General features: G+C 35.2%; 1 protein-coding gene and 1 non-coding gene across 3 annotated transcripts in view; both read right to left on the bottom strand.

The window, feature by feature from the left end:
* The window catches only part of LRRC63 (leucine rich repeat containing 63), a 70,852-nt gene that overhangs the window by 35,585 nt on the left and 16,883 nt on the right, over positions 1 to 18,384 (bottom strand). For both annotated transcript variants that reach the window (XM_077158263.1, XM_077158262.1), the window contains exon 5: positions 16,436 to 16,596. In XM_077158263.1, coding sequence (XP_077014378.1) covers positions 16,436 to 16,596 — 161 coding nt within the window. The remainder of the gene's footprint in view (positions 1 to 16,435; positions 16,597 to 18,384) is intronic.
* Positions 2,294 to 2,403, bottom strand: LOC143681818 (U6 spliceosomal RNA). The gene has a single exon (XR_013174875.1). It is a non-coding gene; the product is annotated as a U6 spliceosomal RNA (small nuclear RNA).

Below are 18,384 nucleotides of genomic sequence, written 5' to 3' on the forward strand. Positions count from 1 at the left end.
TAGTTTTCTGAGGAACCACCAAACTGTCTTCCATGGCAGCTGTACCATTATACATTCCCACCAGCAATGAATAAGTGTTCCAACTTCTCCATATTCTCTCTAACACTCGTAGTTTCCTGTGTAACGACAGGAAATGTGAGATGATATCTCATTCTGGTTTTGATTTCCATTTCCTTTATAGCTAATGAAGTTGAACATCTTTTCATGTGCTTTTTAGCCATTTGTATTTCCTCTTCAGAAAAATGCTTATTCATATCTTTTGCCGATTTTATAACTGGGTTGTTTACTTTTCTGTTCTTGAGTTGTACTGTCTCTTCATATATACTGGATATCAAACCCTTTTCAGATATATTGTTTACAAATACTTTCTCCCATCAAGTTGGTTGCCTCATCATCTTTTTGACAAAGTCCTTTGAGGCATAGAAGCATTTGATTTTGAAGAGTTCTTATTTATCTATTTTTTCTTTTGTTGCTTGTGCTTTGGGTATAAGGCTTAAGAAGGTCTTGAAGATGTTTCCCTATATTTCTTTTAGAAGTTTTATGGTACTGGCTCTTTTTTTTTGTAGCAGTTTTATTCCCACAAGTGGTACACAGAATCCACATAGCTTCATGTCTACATTAATATATGAGATTGTTAATACACAACTGCTAAGACACAAGTCGTCAGACTTTTCCATTTTTAACAGTCTGATGGGTATAAAATTGCATATCATTGTGGTTTTAACTCAACTACTGACTTTATATTTAGGTCTTTGATTCACTGTGAGTTTATTTTTATAGAGAGCGTAAGGCAGGGGTTCTCTTTCATTCCTTTGGCTATGGATAACCAGTTCTCCCAGCCCCATTTATTGAAAAAACTTTTCTGTCTTAGTTCAGTGGATTTGGGGGCCTTGTTGAAGATCAATTGATTATAGTTCTGGTGGTCTATTTCCAAACCCTCAATTTGATTCCACTGATAAGTATGTCTGTCTCTGTGCCACTATCATGCTGTTTTGACCACTGTGGCTTTACATATGCTTTAAAACCAGGGAGTGTTTTTAACTTCATTCTTCTTTTTCAGTATGTTTTGGCTATTTGGAGCCCCTTTACCTTCCAAATAAGTCTAATAACTAGTTTTTCCAAGTATTCAAAGTAGGATGTTGGAATTTTTATTGGTATTGGGTTGAATCTGTAGATCAATTTGGGTAGAATTGACATCTTAGTGACATTCAGTCTTCCTATCTGGAACACAGAATATTTTTTGATTATCTTGTTATAAAATAAATCTTGTTTGACTTATTTTAGCAATGTCTTGTAGTTTTCTGTGTACAGATCCTTTATATCCCTGGTTTATTCCTAGATACTTGATTCTTTTAGTTGCTATCTGTGAATGGAATTTTTTCCTTAATTGTCTCCTCAGTTAGGTCATTACTTGTGTATAGAAACATTACTGATTTTTGCATGTTAATCTTGTATCCTTTGCTGAATTTATTAGCCTAAGTGGCTTTGTCTAGACTTCTCAGGATTTTCAAAGTATAGGATCATGTCATCTGCAGATAATGAAAGTTTTATTACTTCCTTTGCAGTCTGGATGTCTTTTATTTCTTTTCCTTGCCTGATTGCTCTAACTAGGACTTCTAGCACAATGTCAGGAAATAGTGGTGACTGTGGGCATCCTTGTCTCATTCCAATCTCAGGAGAAAGGCTTTCAGTTACTCACCTTTGAATATGATGCTGACTGTGGGTTTTTCGTATATACTCTTTATCATATTGAGGAAGTTTACATTGATTCCAACCTTTTGTAGTGTTTTTTATCAGAAAAGGATACTGAATTTTGTCGAATGCTTTTTCACCATCTATCAAGATAATCATGTGATTTTTCCCTTTCAAATTGTTAATAACTTGCTTTACATTGATTGCTTTTCTTGTGTTGAGCCATCCTTGCATGCCTGGATAAACCCCACTTGGTCATGGTGCATAATTCTTTTAATGTGCCTTTGAATTCAATTTGCAAGTGTTTCATTGAGAATTTTTGCAACTATATTCATTAGGGAGACTGGCTTGTGGTTTTTTTTTCTCGTAGTGTCTCTATGCAGTTTGGGTATTAGAGTGATGTTAGCATCATAAAATGAGTTAGGTAGCGTTCCTTTCTCCTCAATTTTTTGACAGAGTTTGAGCAGGAATGATGGCTAGTTCTTTTTGGAATGTTTGATGTAAGTCCCCTGTCAAACCATCTGGTCCCAGGTTTTTCTTTGAAAGAAGATTTTTGATGACTGATTTAATCTCTTTACTTAAAAATATTCTTAATATACTTAAAAATATATAAAAATATTTCATGCATTTATGTGTTATCCTTGCACAGGGGCCATGCTAATCTTCTCTGTATCATTCCAATTTTAGTATATATGCTGCCAAAGTGAGCACTCTGCTTGCTTTTTTTATGCTGTGTGGTGGGGGCCACATTTTATTCTTTTTCCAAGTGAGTATCCTATTATTGCAGCACCATTTATTTTTTGGGGGGAGGGTTGTTCATGGGCTGGAAATTGAACTTGAGTCTCCTACATAGCAGGTCAGAATTCTACAACCAAACTACATATGCACCCTCTTCTCCTTGCATTTTAAAATTGTTTTTCTTTGTGCTCCTCAGACCAAATCATTCCAATTTTCTCATATTTCAGATCATTGATTCTTTCTTCTAACAGCTGTGATCTGCTGTTGAAACCCTCTTGGGATTTTTTCATTTTAGTTATTGTGGTCTTCATCTCCTGTAGTTCTGTTTGTTCCTTTTTAAAATGCCTATTTCTTTATTGAGATTCTCATACACTCATTCAATTTTTCCTCTAATCTTTTAATTCTTTCTACATTTTCTTTCTTTCCTTAGAGCATATCAAAGATCATTTTTTTAAGACCTTGGTATGTCCAAAGTCTGCTTTGCTTCACGGATAGTTTCTGGATTTTTATTCTGTTCCATTGGCTGGCCTATCATTTCCTGTTTGTCCTGTAATTTTTTTGTTGCACACTACACAGTTTAATATTTTAAACTGTTAACTTGATTTAGTTCTGAGCTGTGTGTTCCTTAAATTTGTATCCAACTAGTGGATATGATAGAGATTTCCTTAAGTGCCAGGAGCTAAAAAAAACAAACAAACAAAGAAAAGCAAAAAGCATCTTTCACAGATTGGCTCTGCTTTGACTGGTTACCTCATTTAGAGTTCAGCATTCCTATGAAGATCAGCCCAAGGTGAGTGCACAAAGCGGGCTCCTCTCTATCTAATTTGGGTGTGCATGGAGCCTGTTTTTTGTCCTAGGCTTGTGCTTGCTCCTGGCATTAGGAATTCCCCATTTACAGGAATTCAAATGCTCCCTCTACTTCCTGTGTGACTTAATATAGGTAAATCTTTGTCCCAGACTTCTTTGACGTTAGTGTTTCTTAGACTGCTTAAGCTACCAGTAAGCTACTTCTGCCTCCAGGGTGAATTCTGGAAGGGCCAGCTGGAGATAAATGTTCTCATTCAGTCTTTCAAGCCTCCACTGATAGATTGGCACCAAACATATAGGCACTCCAGTATGCACATACAGGTTATTCTGTTACCTCTGGAACAGGGCCATGGACCCACAGCCTGCCTGGTAGTATCTGAAGGAGAGAAAAGCAAGGACACCAAGAGCCCTGTTCATCGTTTTTAAAGCTGCATTTTCTTGATTCGGCATTCACCAGTTACCGCAACCCTTTCCTTGAATGCCTTTTAATAAAACTTTTTATTGAGGATAGCATATTTTTAAAAGTGCATAGATCATATGTGAACAACTTGTTGAATTTTTACAAAGTGACACACTTGTGTGACCAGTCTGAATTTCAAGAAACAGAACATTGTCATCATCCTAAAGAGCCCCCTTTCCTGCCTGCCCTTTCAGATCATCATCCCATTTTCACTAAATTTTATTCAAAGTCTGTTTGAAATGCAAGCATTTTGAAAAAATATATATTTCTCAAAACAATAAATCAGTAACATGGTTTTGGAGAAATACAGATACATGTGCCTACTTAAGATTCAAAATCATTAAAAAGAAGTTTTAAAAAATAATTTTGCTTAAAGATACATAGATAATATTTTTATTTTTTGAAAGAACTTTATTTTTCAAAATAATTTTGAGCAGAATCATTTTTAGAGTTTCATCAATGGAAACCAATGTGTTGGTCAATTAATATTTCAAAAACTAATATTGTGAACATAACAGGTGTTGGCAAGAATGTGGAGAAATTGAAGCTCTCATACATTATTTATTGGTGGGAATGTAAAATGACTCAGCTACTGAGAAAAACAGTTTGGCAGTTCCCAAAAAATTAAACTTAGAATTGTAATAAGACTCAGCAATTCTACTCCTAGGTAAACATCCAAAAGAACTGAAAACAAGTTTTCAAACAAATGCTTATTCACAAATGTTCATAGCAGCACTAGCCACAATAGCCAAATGGTGGAAACAACCTAAATGTCTGTTCATGAGTGAATGGGTAAACAAAACGTATAGTATAAATACATGGAATAAAATGGAATATTATTCAACCACTAGAAGGAATGCAGTACTGACACATGCCACAATGTGGATGCATTGTCAAGACATTATGCTGAGTGAAAGGCACAAAAGATCATATATAATTCCACTTAAAAGAAATGTCCAGAATAAGTAAATCCATAGAGATGGACAGCAGATTGGAAGTTGCCAGAGGCTGGGATTGGGGACGGAGGTGGTAGATAACAGTGTCTGCTTAATGGATATAGGGTTTTCTTTCCGATGTCTTGGAACTAGATAAGTAAGGATGGTGGTTGCACAATATTGCGAATGTATTAAATGCCACTGAATTGTACATTTCAAAATGGCTAGTTTTATGTTATATGAATTTCACTTGAATAAATTATTTTAAAAATGCGTTATAGTTATTTCACTGCCTCCTGAATTCTTAAACTTTCCTGACTTGGACAATAAATTACATCATCATTCCAGTTACAAGTAACACAGTGTTTCTGCGTTGAGGTTCAAGTAATTTTTTCTTTTTTAAAAGTCCAGTAGTTTTATAAGAATATGGCTCAGTGTTGATCATTCTGGGTCAATTTTCCTGGGCAAACCTTGAGCTCTTGGATATGGAGGTTGCAATTTTTTTCTTATTTCAAGCATGTTTCCATGAATTGTAGCTTTATAATATTTGTTTTGTTACATTTCTTTGGGGATTGCTACTATAAATCTTTTGAGTCTTCTTTTCTTGTTTTGTACACTTCCTTCTGAATCTTTTTATCATTTTATTTCTGTTAAATTTTTCATTTTCTCCTAACTATTACCTGTTTTTCTTGCTTTTTTCCTGTGATATCTCTGTGTTCCTTCCAATTTAAATTTCATTTTTAATTTTGTTTTCTAATTCTTTCCTGAACTTATCAGTTCTCTTTTTACCTCCTATTATCAGTAAATATAAATTCTGAGTTTTTTCCATTTGTGATTGATGCTGTTCTTTAAGAGGAGAGTTTTATAGCTCTTCTCACTTTTAATTTCTTTTTAGCTCATTTTAAAATATTATGTTCCAATTATATTATGCTTAAAATACTAGGTTTCTTATGACCATAATTCTGTAGATTCCTTGTTTGTTAGTTTATTATTCACATCATTACCTTCTTTCGATCACAAAATATTTTTTTCTTAGAACATTTGCATTGATTTAGAAAAAGAAATAAAAAGACAACAGAAAAAGAAATAAAATCATAACAGAAAAAAAAAGATTATACATACCATACCCCTTACCCCTCGCTTTCATTCATCATCAGCATTTCAAACTAAATTTATTTTAACATTTGTTCCCCCTATTATTTATTTTTATTCCATATGTTCTAGTCATTTGTTGATATAGTAGATAAAAGGAGCATCAGACACAAGGTTTTCACATTCACAGAGTCACATTGTGAAAGCTATATCATTGTTCAATCATCATCAAGAAACATGGCTACTGGAACACAGCTCTGCATTTTCAGGCAGTTCCCTCCAGCCTCTCCACTACATCTTGAACAACAAGGTGATATCTACTTAATGCGTAAGAATAACCTCCAGGCTAACCTCTCGACTCTATTTGGAATCTCTCAGTCATTGACACTTTGACTCATTTCACTCTTCCCCCTTTTGGTCGAGAAGGTTTTCTCAATCCCTTGATGCTAAGTCTCAGCTCATTCTAGGGTTTTTCTCAATCCCTTGATGCTGAGTCTCTGCTCGTTCCAGGATCTCTGTTCCATGTTGCCAGGAAGGTCCACACCCCTGAGAGTCATGTCCCATGCAGAGAGGTGGAGGGTGGTGAGACTGCTCGTCGTGTTGGCTGGAGAGAGCGGTCACATCTCAGCAACAAAGGAGGCTCTCTTGGGGGTGACTCTTAGGCCTAGATTTTAAGTAGACTTGACCTATCCTTTGTGGGGTTAAGTTTCATATGAACAAACACCAAGACTGGGAGCTCTGCCTATAGCTTTGATTGTCCACACTGTTTGTGAGAATATCAAGAATTCAACTTGGGGAAGTTGAATTTCTCCCCGTTCTCGCCACTCCCCAAAGTGGGCTTTGCAGATACTTTTCCACTCACTGATCGAAACACTCTGGGATTCATCGGGGCATCACTGGAGAAACCAACAAAATCTCATGTCCTACCTGAGATTCCAAGTACTTTTGGCTTTCAATCAAACTATCTACATAAGTTATATTAGGAAATGCACTAGTCAAAATATAAATTTTGTAACAAATAAACATTTTTTGCTTTAGTCTCACACAGAAGGTGACATTTTAAAATATTAATTACCGTCTATTTTCAGCACCCTGCAATAATGACATTTCTTTCTTCTTCCTCATGCAAAAACATTTTTAAAATTTTTACATCGTACATTTCACTATTATTGTACACTCTAGGCATTCCTAGATTATACCATCTCAATCTTTAACATCTATCTTTCTTTCTGATTTCAATATGTCCCCAGCCCTCCTCCCTCTATCATTCTCACATGCAGCTTCATTCAGTGTTTTAGCATAATTATATTACAGTTAGGTAGTATTGTGCTGTCCATTTCTGAGTTTTTGTATCCAGTCCTGCTGCACAGTCTGTATCCCTTCAGCTCCAATTACCCAATATCTTACCCTATTTCTATCTCCTGATGGTCTCTGTTATCAACGAAATATTCCAAGTTTATTCACTAATGTTAGTTCATATCAGTGAGACCAAACAGTATTTGTCCTTTAGTTTTTGGCTAGTCTCATTCAGCATAATGTTCTCAAGATCCATCCGTGTTGTTCATACTTCATAAGTTTATTCTGTCTTACAGCTGCAAAATATTCAATTGTATGTATATACCACAGTTTGTTTAGCCACTTGTCTGTTGATGGACATTTTGGCTGTTTCCATCTCCTTGCAATTGTAAATAATGCTGCTAGAAACATTGGTGTTCAAATGTCCGTTTGTGTCTTTGCCCTTATGTCCTCTGAGTAGATACCTAGCAATGGTATTGCTGGGTCATATGGCAATTCTATATTCAGCTTTTTGAGGAACTGCCAAACTGCCTTCCACAGTGGTTGCACCATTTGACATTCCCACCAACAGTGAATAAGTGTGCCTCTTTCTCCACATCCTCTCCAGCACTTGTCATTTTTTGTTTTGTTGATAATGGCCTTTCTGGTGGGTGTGAGATGATATCTCATTGTGGTTTTGATTTGCATTTCTCTGATGGCCAGGGACGTTGAGCATCTCTTCATGTGCCTTTTGGCCATTTGTATTTCCTCTTCTGAGAAGTGTCTGTTCAAGTCTTTTCCCCATTTTGTAATTGGATTGGCTGTCTTCTTGTTGTTGAGTTGAACAATCTCTTTATAAATTCTGGATACTAGACCTTTATCTGATATGTTGTTTCCAAATATTGTCTCCTATTGTGTAGGCTGTCTTTTACTTTCTTGATGAAGTTCTTTGATGCACAAAAGTGTTTAATTTTGAGGAGTTCCCATTTCTTTCTTTCTTTCTTCAGTGCTCTTGCTTTAGGTGTAAGGTCTATAAAACTGCCTCCAATTATAAGATTTATAAGATATTTCCCTACATTTTCCTCTAACTGTTTTATGGTCTTAGACCTGAAGTTTAGATCTTTTTTTTTTTTTTAATATATGAACATTTAGTGCTTTGGATAAAACATGGAAAATGTGCATGCATAATTGTATTATATACATCCTATACTTATTAATTGTTAAACTTGTTACTGAAAATATGTAATTTTTTAAATAGTGAGTGAGTCACAACTGTATGAGGAAATGCAATAACAATGCTATGATTCATCATTACTCCTAGAATTACTTTGCCAAGAAACAGATTTTGTAGATAAAAAAGACAAGTTTCTCCAGAATTACTAAAATGAAAAAGAAAGTCAATGCCAAATCTGGGTGAGAATGTGAAGCAACAAAAACTCACACAGACTCTGCATGGAGGAGCAAATTGATACAATCACTTTGGGAAACACTCTGGAAACTATTTCACATTATCTAGTAAAACTGAATATACACAAATCTTTTGACCCAGCAATTTGCATGCAAACAGAAATGTGTATATTTGTTCACCAAAAAACATCTACAAAACATTGACAGCATTATTCATAATAGTCCCAAATTAGAAACAGGATTGTGAATGGATAAATACAATTTGATATACTCACACAGCAACGAGAATGAAAAAATTGCAACTACTCTATCAACGAAATGGCTGAATCTCATAAACATAAGCTTTAGCTACAGAATCCAGACATGAAAGAGTACATATGGTATGATTCCATTCTTGCAAATTCAAAATGGGCCAACCCAATCTATGGTGCTGGAAGTCAGGTAGGTTGCTTCCCTTAGAGGGTTGGTACCGACTGGAAGAGGTCACAAGGAAGGGCTTCTGGATTACTGGTGATATGTTTTATTTTTGGATGCTCTATGGTGGAGAGTCACATTTCATTTTTTCCCATGTGAGTATCCCCTTATGGCAGCACCATTTGTTGAGGTTTTGTTTGGTTTGCTTTTCTACTTGTTTTGCCTTGTTTGTTTGTCTGGAAAGTGTACAGACCGGGAATTGAACCTTGGTCTCCTGCATGTCCGGCGAGAATTCTACCACTGAACTACCCTTGCACCCACCACTGATATTTTGTTGCTTGATCTGGGTGCACATGACATGGGCATGTTCAATCTGTGAAAAATTAATCAAATTGTAGCATACAATTGGTGTGGTTTTCTTACATAAATTATACCCAAAATATTTCAAAATATTTTGAAAAATATTTTCAAAAGCCATAAGATGAAATATGGGACGGTATAACATAGTTAACACTATATAGGACGTCAGTGTTGTAGAATTAATTGTGCTGATAAATGTAAAACTCTGTGGATATACTAAAAAACACTGATTGTTCACTTTAAATGGCTTATAGAGTATGTGAATTTATCTCAATAAAAATGCTTAAAAACAACAAAAACAGATCAACAATCAAGTTAATTTCTTTTCACTTGACTTTGAATTTATGGATTTCAAAATTAAATTTTGATATATTTCAATAATTATGTGAAGTATTTCTATTTGTGCAAGTTAAAACTATGGCTCAAATTACATCATAGAAATCTAGTTTCATCTCTATTCCACTACTCTATTCAAGTTATGCCCCTAAAATTATACTCCTCTACTTTCTTTTTTTTTTATTAATTAAAAAAAATTAACTAACACAATATTTAGAAATCATTCCATTCTACATATGCAATCAGTAATTCTTAATATCATCACATAGATGTATGATCATCATTTCTTAGTACATTTGCATCGATTTAGAAAAAGAAATAGCAAGACAACAGAAAAAGAAATAAAATGATAATATAGAGAAAAAATAAAAATAAAAAATACAAAAAATATATAAAAAAACAAAGAAAAACTATAGTTCAGATGCAGCTTCATTCAGTGTTTTAACATAATTACATTACAATTAGGTAGTATTGTGCTGCCCATTTTTGAGTTTTTGTATCCAGTCCTGTTGCACAGTCTGTATCCCTTCAGCTCCAATTACCCATTATATTACCCTATTTCTGACTCCTGATGGTCTCTGTTACCAATGACATATTCCAAGTTTATTCTCTAATGTCGGTTCACATCAGTGGGACCATACAGTATTTGTCCTTTAGTTTTTGGCTAGTCTCACTCAGCATAATGTTCTCTAGGTCCATCCATGTTATTACATGCTTCATAAGTTTATTCTGTCTTAAAGCTGCATAATATTCCATCGTATGTATATACCACAGTTTGTTTAGCCACTCGTCTGTTGATGGACATTTTGGCTGTTTCCATCTCTTTGCAATTGTAAATAATGCTGCTATAAACATTGGTGTACAAATGTCCATTTGTGTCTTTGCCCTTATGTCCTCTGAGTAGATACCTAGCAATGGTATTGCTGGGTCGTATGGCAATTCTATATTCAGCTTTTTGAGGAACTGCCAAACCGCCTTCCACAGTGGTTGCACCATTTGACATTCCCACCAACAGTGGATAAGTGTGCCTCTTCCTCCACATCCTCTCCAGCACTTGTCATTTTCTGTTATGTTGATAATGGCCTTTCTGGTGGGTGTGAGATGATATCTCATTGTGGTTTTGATTTGCATTTCTCTGACGGCCAGGGATGTTGAGCATCTCTTCATGTGCTTTTTGGCCATTTGTATTTCCTCTTCTGAGAAGTGTCTGTTCAAGTCTTTTTCCCATTTTGTATTTGGATTGGCTGTCTTTTTGTTGTTGAGTTGAACAATCTCTTTATAAATTCTGGATACTAGACCTTTATCTGATATGTCGTTTCCAAATATTGTCTCCCATTGTGTAGGCTGTCTTTTTACTTTCTTGATGAAGTTCTTTGATGCACAAAAGTGTTTAATTTTGAGGAGTTCTCATTTCTTTCTTTCTTTCTTCAGTGCTCTTGCTTTAGGTGTAAGGTCTATAAAACTGCCTCCAATTATAAGATTTATAAGATATTTCCCTACATTTTCCTCTAACTGTTTTATGGTCTTAGGCCTGATGTTTAGATCTTTGATCCATTTTGAGTTAACTTTTGTATAGGGTGTGAGATACGGGTCCTCTTTCATTCTTTTGCATATGGATATCCAGTTCCCTAGGCACCATTTATTGAAGAGACTGTTCTGTCTCAGGTGAATTGGCTTGACTGCTTTATCAAAGATCAAGTGTCCATAGATGAGAGGGTCTGTATCTGAACACTCTATTAGATTCCATTGGTCAATGTATCTATCTTTATGCCAGTACCATGCTGTTTTGACCACTGTGGCTTCATAATATGCTTTAAAGTCAGACACCGTGAGACCTCCAGCTTCATTTTTTTCCCTCAAGATACTTTTAGCAATTCAGGGCACCCTGCCCTTCCAGATAAATTTGTTTATTGGTTTTTCTATTTCTGAAAAGTAAGTTGTTGGGATTTTGATTGATATTGCATTGAATGTGTAAATCAATTTAGGTAGAATTGACATCTTAACTATATTTAGTCTTCCAATCCATGAACACGGTATGCCCTTCCATCTATTTAGGTCTTCTGTGATTTCTTTTAACAGTTTCTTATAGTTTTCTTTGTATAGGTCTTTTGTCTCTTTAGTTAAATTTATTCCTAAGTATTTTATTCTTTTGGTTGCAATTGTAAATGGAATCTGTTTCTTGATTTCCCCCTCAGATTGCTCATTACTAGTGTATAGAAACACTGCATATTTTTGAATGTTGATCTTGTAACCTGCCACTTTGCTGTACCCGTTTATTAGCTCTAGTAGTTTTGCTGTGGATTTTTCAGGGTTTTCGACATATAGAATCATATCATCTGCAAACAGTGATAGTTTTACTTCTTCCTTTCCAATTTTGATGCCTTGTATTTCTTTTTCTTGTCTAATTGCTCTGGCTAGAACTTCCAACACAATGTTGAATAACAGTGGTGATAGTGGACATCCTTGTCTTGTTCCTGATCTTAGGGGGAAAGTTTTCAGTTTTTCCCCATTGAGGATGATATTAGCTGTGGGTTTTTCATATATTCCCTTTCTCATTTTAAGGAAGTTCCTTTGTATTCCTATCCTTTGAGGTGTTTTCAACAGGAAAGGATGTTGAATTTTGTCAAATGCCTTCTCTGCATCAATTTAGATGATCATGTGATTTTTCTGCTTTGATTTGTTGATATGGTGTATTACATTAATTGATTTTCTTATGTTGAACCATCCTTGCATACCTGGGATGAATCCTACTTGGTCATGATGTATAATTCTTTTAATGTGTTGCTGGATTCAATTTGCTAGAATTTTGTTGAGGATTTTTGCATCTATATTCATTAGAGAGATTGGTCTGTAGTTTTCTTTTTTTGTGATATCTCTGCCTGGTTTTGATATGGGGTGATGTTGACTTCATAGAATGAATTAGGTAGCTTTCCCTCCGTTTCAATTTTTTTGAAGAGTTTGAGCAGGATTGGTACTAATTCTTTCTGGAATGTTTGGTAGAATTCACATGTGAAGCCATCTGGTCCTGGACTTTTTTTTTTTTTGGGAAGCTTTTGAATGACTGATTCAATTTCTTTACTTGTGATTGGTTTGTTGAGGTCATCTATTTCTTTTTTTTTTTTTTTTTTTTTTTTTAAAGAAAGACAGAGAAGGAAGGAAGGATAGAAGGAAGGAAAGGAGGAAGAAAGGGAAACATCTTTAAACATTTTCTTATTTTATTATATTTTGTTTGTTTGTTTGTTTTTTACATGGGCTGGGGCCGGGAATCGAACCGGGGTCCTCCGGCATGGCAGGCAAGCACTCTTGCCCGCTGAGCCACCGCGGCCCGCCCCATCTATTTCTTTTTGAGTCAAAGTTGGTTGTTCGTGCCTTTCTAGGAAGTTGTCCATTTCATCTACATTGTTGTATTTATTAGCATGATCACAAAATATTTCGCATGTGAGATTTGACTACAAATTTTCCTGTTGTTTATGTTCAAATAAGAAGGCTTTTCTTGTACTTTTAGGAGGATATTTCTTCATATAGAATTTACTTCCTGTCTTCATGGCCTAAAAGTCCCTGCTCTGGTAGAAATGTTCAAAAAGAGAAATGCAATTTCTCTGTGTAGCTTCCTCAACAGTACTTTCTGAGATCTCCCACTCTGATTCAATTCCCACCAACTCCACCACACACATTTCTTTTCCTTCATGTCCAGAGCTCCTGGCCTGCTCAATTTGGATTCTGTTCCCAGTTGTTTTCCTGAGTGTAGGGTTCTGTGTTTCTGGAACAGTTTTTGTCGATTATTTCTGACAGCCTTGGGAACTTTAGTTGTCCCAGTGCCCTCACCAGCACACTGGAGCCTGTGAAAATGTTTTCCTCAATTTCAAGGGTTGTTCTCAGATCTACTTGCTAAGTTCTCCACTCTTTGCAGTGACTTTCCTTATGGGTGAATACTTGTTTGCGCATTCTAGCCTAGTTCTCAAATCCATCAACAATCCCACTTTCCTTTCCTTCGCTGTTTCTTGCATAGCTGCTGTTCCTATGAGGTCTTGCTGCTGGGGGGGGATTGGTCCCATGTTATCGTATTCTGGACTTTGGAGGATACATTTTATCAAGTTTCGTTGAAGATGACGTCCACCGTTTTTCTTTTTCTTTTGCATCTGGTTGTTCTGAATATATCTATCTGTGAGGTGATTTAGAAAATCTTAAAAATATCACCACTCCCATCTTGTCCCTGATAACTCACAATTTTTCCTTTCAAAGATAATTATGTCTCTTGTCTTTTCTATTAGTAACTTACTTTGCTGATAATTCAGAATGTATTCTCAGATGGTTTAAGCAGGTTATTACATCCCCATTCTGAGATAATGCTGACTCTTTGCAGAGATCACATTCACCCTTACCTCAGTTAGCAATAAACTCAATGTTTTCTTATAATAAAAAATTAACCAAGAGTCCATATCTTAATAAAATAAAGAGAAAAATAAATAGATAGATAGATAGATAAGGGGTATAAGGGTTATGGGATGTTTAGTGTATTACTTTTTATTTTTATTTTTACTTTTGGAGTAATTAAAATGTTCAAAAATTTATTGTGATGATGAATGCACAACTATATGATGATATTGTAAGCCATTGATTGTACACTTTAGATGGATTATATGGTGAGTGAATAGATCTTAATAAAATTTCATTTAAAAGGAGGACTAGGTGAACCACAGATTTCCAGAAAATGTTTTCAAATGTGTATATGAAAAGGGACTGATAATTAGATACCTATCTCCTACAATTCAATAATAAACAAGAAAAATAATAGTAATAAAAAAGATTCCACATCTTTTTATCTGTTCTGTTGTGGTGATTTATGTGTAACTATATTGTAACTTTAATAAGTTAAGCAGTGCAGGGTAGTAGGCACTAGAGATGTGAGTTAACATGTGTGCCATTTATGATAGTTTGTCAATATGCAGTCCTTACAGGATTATGGAAAGCAACATGATGCAAAAATGTAAACATAAAATAATTAATTAAACTGTTTATTTGATTGTATGGCTTTTATATCTTTTATTTTATCATAAAAACAAAGAATTTTTAAAAAACTAAAGGACTCATGACAAGCATATTTTTTTCTGACTTGTCAGAAAAAATCACTGTTAAAAAATTGGGACAGTTGAAAAAATTAGAGTAAAGACAAGGAAGTTGACAACTGCACTTTGATTATGTAGACAATGTCCTGTCTGCAGCTTTTTCCTAAATGGTTTTAAGCAAGACAGGGCAAAAGAGAGAGAACAATAAAGCAAATGTGGCAAAATATTAAAAATCAAAGAATCTGGTAAAGAGTATGTGGGAGTTCTTTTGCTACTTTTCTTATGAGTTTGAAATTATTTAAAAATTACAAGATTGCAGAAGAAAGAGCACAGATTTTGAGACCAAAAAGTTCTAGCTCTAAATTCAAGCTTGCCCCTTACCTGCTGTGTGATCTTGGGCAAGTTATTTTTATCAAGTCTTGTTTTCTGACATCTGAAAATATAGACTGTAATACTTCCTCTGCAGAACTGTAAGTATAATAGTAACATTTTATGCTGGTTTGAAATGATGTATGTACCCTAGAAAAACCATGTTTTAATCCTAATCCCATTTTGTAAAGGCAGCCACTTCTTCTAATCCCTATTCAGCATTGTATGTTTGAAACTGCAATTAGATCATCTCCCTGGAGATGTGATTCAATCAAGAGTGGTTGTTAAACTGGATTAGGTAATGACGTGTCTCCACCCATTCAGATGGGTCTTGATTAGTTTATGGGAATCCTATAACAGAGAAAAACATTCTGGAGAAAGCTAGAGATTCTGAGAGAGCAGAATGACATAGCCACGAGAAGCAGAGACCACCAGCCAGTGACCTTTGAAGATTAAGAAATAAAACGCCTCCTGGGGAGTTTCATGAAAGGAAGCCAGGAGAGAAAGCTAGCAGATGATGCGAGTTTGCCACATGTCTTTCCAGATGAGAGAGAAGCTCTGACCGTGTTCACCATGTGCCCTTTCACTTGAGAGAGAAACACGGAACTTCATTGGCTTTCTTGAACCAACGTTATCTTTCCCTGGATGCCTTTGATTGGACATTTCTATAGACTTGTTTTCATTTCATTTCATTTCATTTCTCAGCCTTAGAACTGTAAACTAGCAACTTATTAAATTCCCCTTTTTAAAGCCATTCCATTTCTGGTATATTACATTCCAGCAGCTAGCAAACTAGAACACATTTGCTCTACACATAGTAGGTGCTTAATAAACACTATGGCTCTTCATCAGAGTGGGCTTTCTGTGGAAAGCCAGTCTAGTGCTAGAGTTGGCACAAGAACCAAAGATTGCCAATAACTAAAAAATATGATAACCCAGGACTCTACTTCTTTTATCATACTAGGTAATGAAAAAAACACTGTAATTGCTTTTGAATCCTAGCATTTTCTTTTAATTATTAGAGGAGTTGTAGGTTTACAGAAAAATCATGCATTCAATATATTGTTCCCATATACCACCTTTTATTAGCACCTTATTATTAGTACCTTATATTACTGTGGTACATTTGTTACAACTGATGAGAGAACATTTTTATAATTGCTCTAGTGGCTATAGCCTATGGTTGACCTTAGTGTTCGCTGTGTTGTGCCATCCTATGGTTCTCTTTTTTAACATTTTTATTCTAGTAAAATATATATTCCCTTTAACCACATTCAAATATATCTTTATAAACTACATTGGTGGACTGAAGGCAAACTAGAACAGAAAGGTTTAAAGGTGCAATTTGTACATGTCCCTGGGAAATACCAATTCTAACAAGAAGGACCCTTTTGGTATCATGGAAACAGAACGTACATTGGGAAGGTAAAGCAAAACATGACTGATAATACAGTAAGGCACCGTCATTAAAATACCTCGCATACCTTAAGATTAAGTGCATTTCTCCCATATATTTGACAGTTTATTACGGCCATTTTGGTTATGGTCATTATTGCTTCATATTGTGTTACCGCAACGGTCTTGTAACCATCTCCGTATATACCTTCTACCCACGATTCCCTTTTTTTTCCAGTTTTAATGAAATCTAGATAAACAAAACAAAACACAAAGCTTAAATGTAGCATCACTAGGAGTAAAAGAAAGTATTTACTTTATGATATAGTAAGCCACCATAAATAGGTTAATGAAACACATCCTCTGGAAAGGAATCTCCAGAGCCCTCACCCACACAATCTCAGTTGGCTCTGTTTTCAATATGGTTTTTAAATACTACATAGTACAATTATCTTGCATAAAGAAAATGATATACTCACTGATTTTTACATGGATAATTTTCCATCAATCTCAGTCTTTTTGTACCCTATATAAACATATTTTAAAATACATTTCTATGAATTACATAACATACTTCTTGGTTCACAAAATAATATGTCATCTTACAAGCATAACAGCTAGAAATCACTGCCCAAGAGAAAGCCTCACTTTTTCCCCAATATTGCCTTGATGTATGTGTAATTCAGCTCTTCCCTCAGTTTAGATCCCACACAGAAAGAAGGAAAAAGAAAAAAAAGAAGCTCAGGAGTTAGCTACGCAGAGACCACCTAAAATTATTTTGTCACTACTTTGTGTTTCACCTTCCATCAGAGAGGGCCTATCCAAGCATATACAACTATGGCAGGATAACGTTTGGAAATTTCATGCAATATATTTACATTCATAGCCATTCTTGCTGCATTGCTTTGTCATGACGTATTTTACATTCTCAGTAATTTTTATGCATTGCTTCAATGAGTGGAAATAATGCAGTCCAGAACAAAGAAGACAAAATTCAACTTTAAAGGTCTAAGATAGACTCTCCACACTCTCCAGGCTCATTTCAGATGAATAGATGCTAAAATTAATCATAAGACAGGGGAAATATATAATATGTTACAGGGATTCCTTGTCTTAGGAGAAGTAATAGAGTGAGAAGGAAAGGGGTGTGAGTTAACATGTCAAGTCTGTGGCCAAGTAGTCAGTTTGGGTCAAGTGGAGGTGGAGAGATGGTTAGAAATTCCTTGATAGACTTAAGGATGTGCAGATACTTAAACTCAACCAGAATTTATCTAAGCAGGGAAACATCCAGAGTGGTATAAACTCAATAAAGCATAAGTGGTAACATGGTTCACTTAGACCCATGATGTGGAGAAGACCTACAAGTTAATTCATGTCACAGATGAGGATACAGAAATACTGGGAGGAATAGTGGACCCAGGAAGTCCTAAGGTTGGAGCATTCTGCCGTGTATACTCTCCAATTAAACACATCTATTGAATTATTAATATTAGTTTTATTATTTTTCAGTTCTAGAATCTTATTTGACTCTTGTTTTTCAAAAACCATAGATTCCAGGTCTCTAGAGAAATTTTCCAACTCTTTTTTATTTTTCTTGAACATAATTATTTTAAAATCCCTGTCTGAGAAATTTCAATATCTGAATCAACTATGGGACTGTTTCCATTGTCTGTTTCTTTCCACTAGTTTTCAGATATTTTTTTTTCCTTTTATTGTGTAGTCAGGGTTCTCTAGAGAAACAGAACCAAAAGGAAATATCTGTAAATAGGAGATTTATATAAAGGTGTCTCAAGCAACTGTAGGAGGGTAAGAGTCTAAAATCTATAGGGCAGTCTAAGGGAAGCTGGTGACTCTGATGAAGAGTCTGGATGAATTCCACAGGAGAGGCTCACTGGCTGAAGAAGCAGTGAAAGAGTCTCTCTTCTTCCTTAAAAGTCTTTGACTGATTGGATTATCTCATGGTGGGGGGTCAGTGCCTTAAGGTGATCACAGATGTAATCAGCCTCAGATGCAATCAACTGACTGATAATTTAATACA

Source organism: Tamandua tetradactyla, chromosome 4 (assembly GCF_023851605.1).
Source record: "Tamandua tetradactyla isolate mTamTet1 chromosome 4, mTamTet1.pri, whole genome shotgun sequence".
Lineage (NCBI taxonomy): Eukaryota > Metazoa > Chordata > Mammalia > Pilosa > Myrmecophagidae > Tamandua > Tamandua tetradactyla.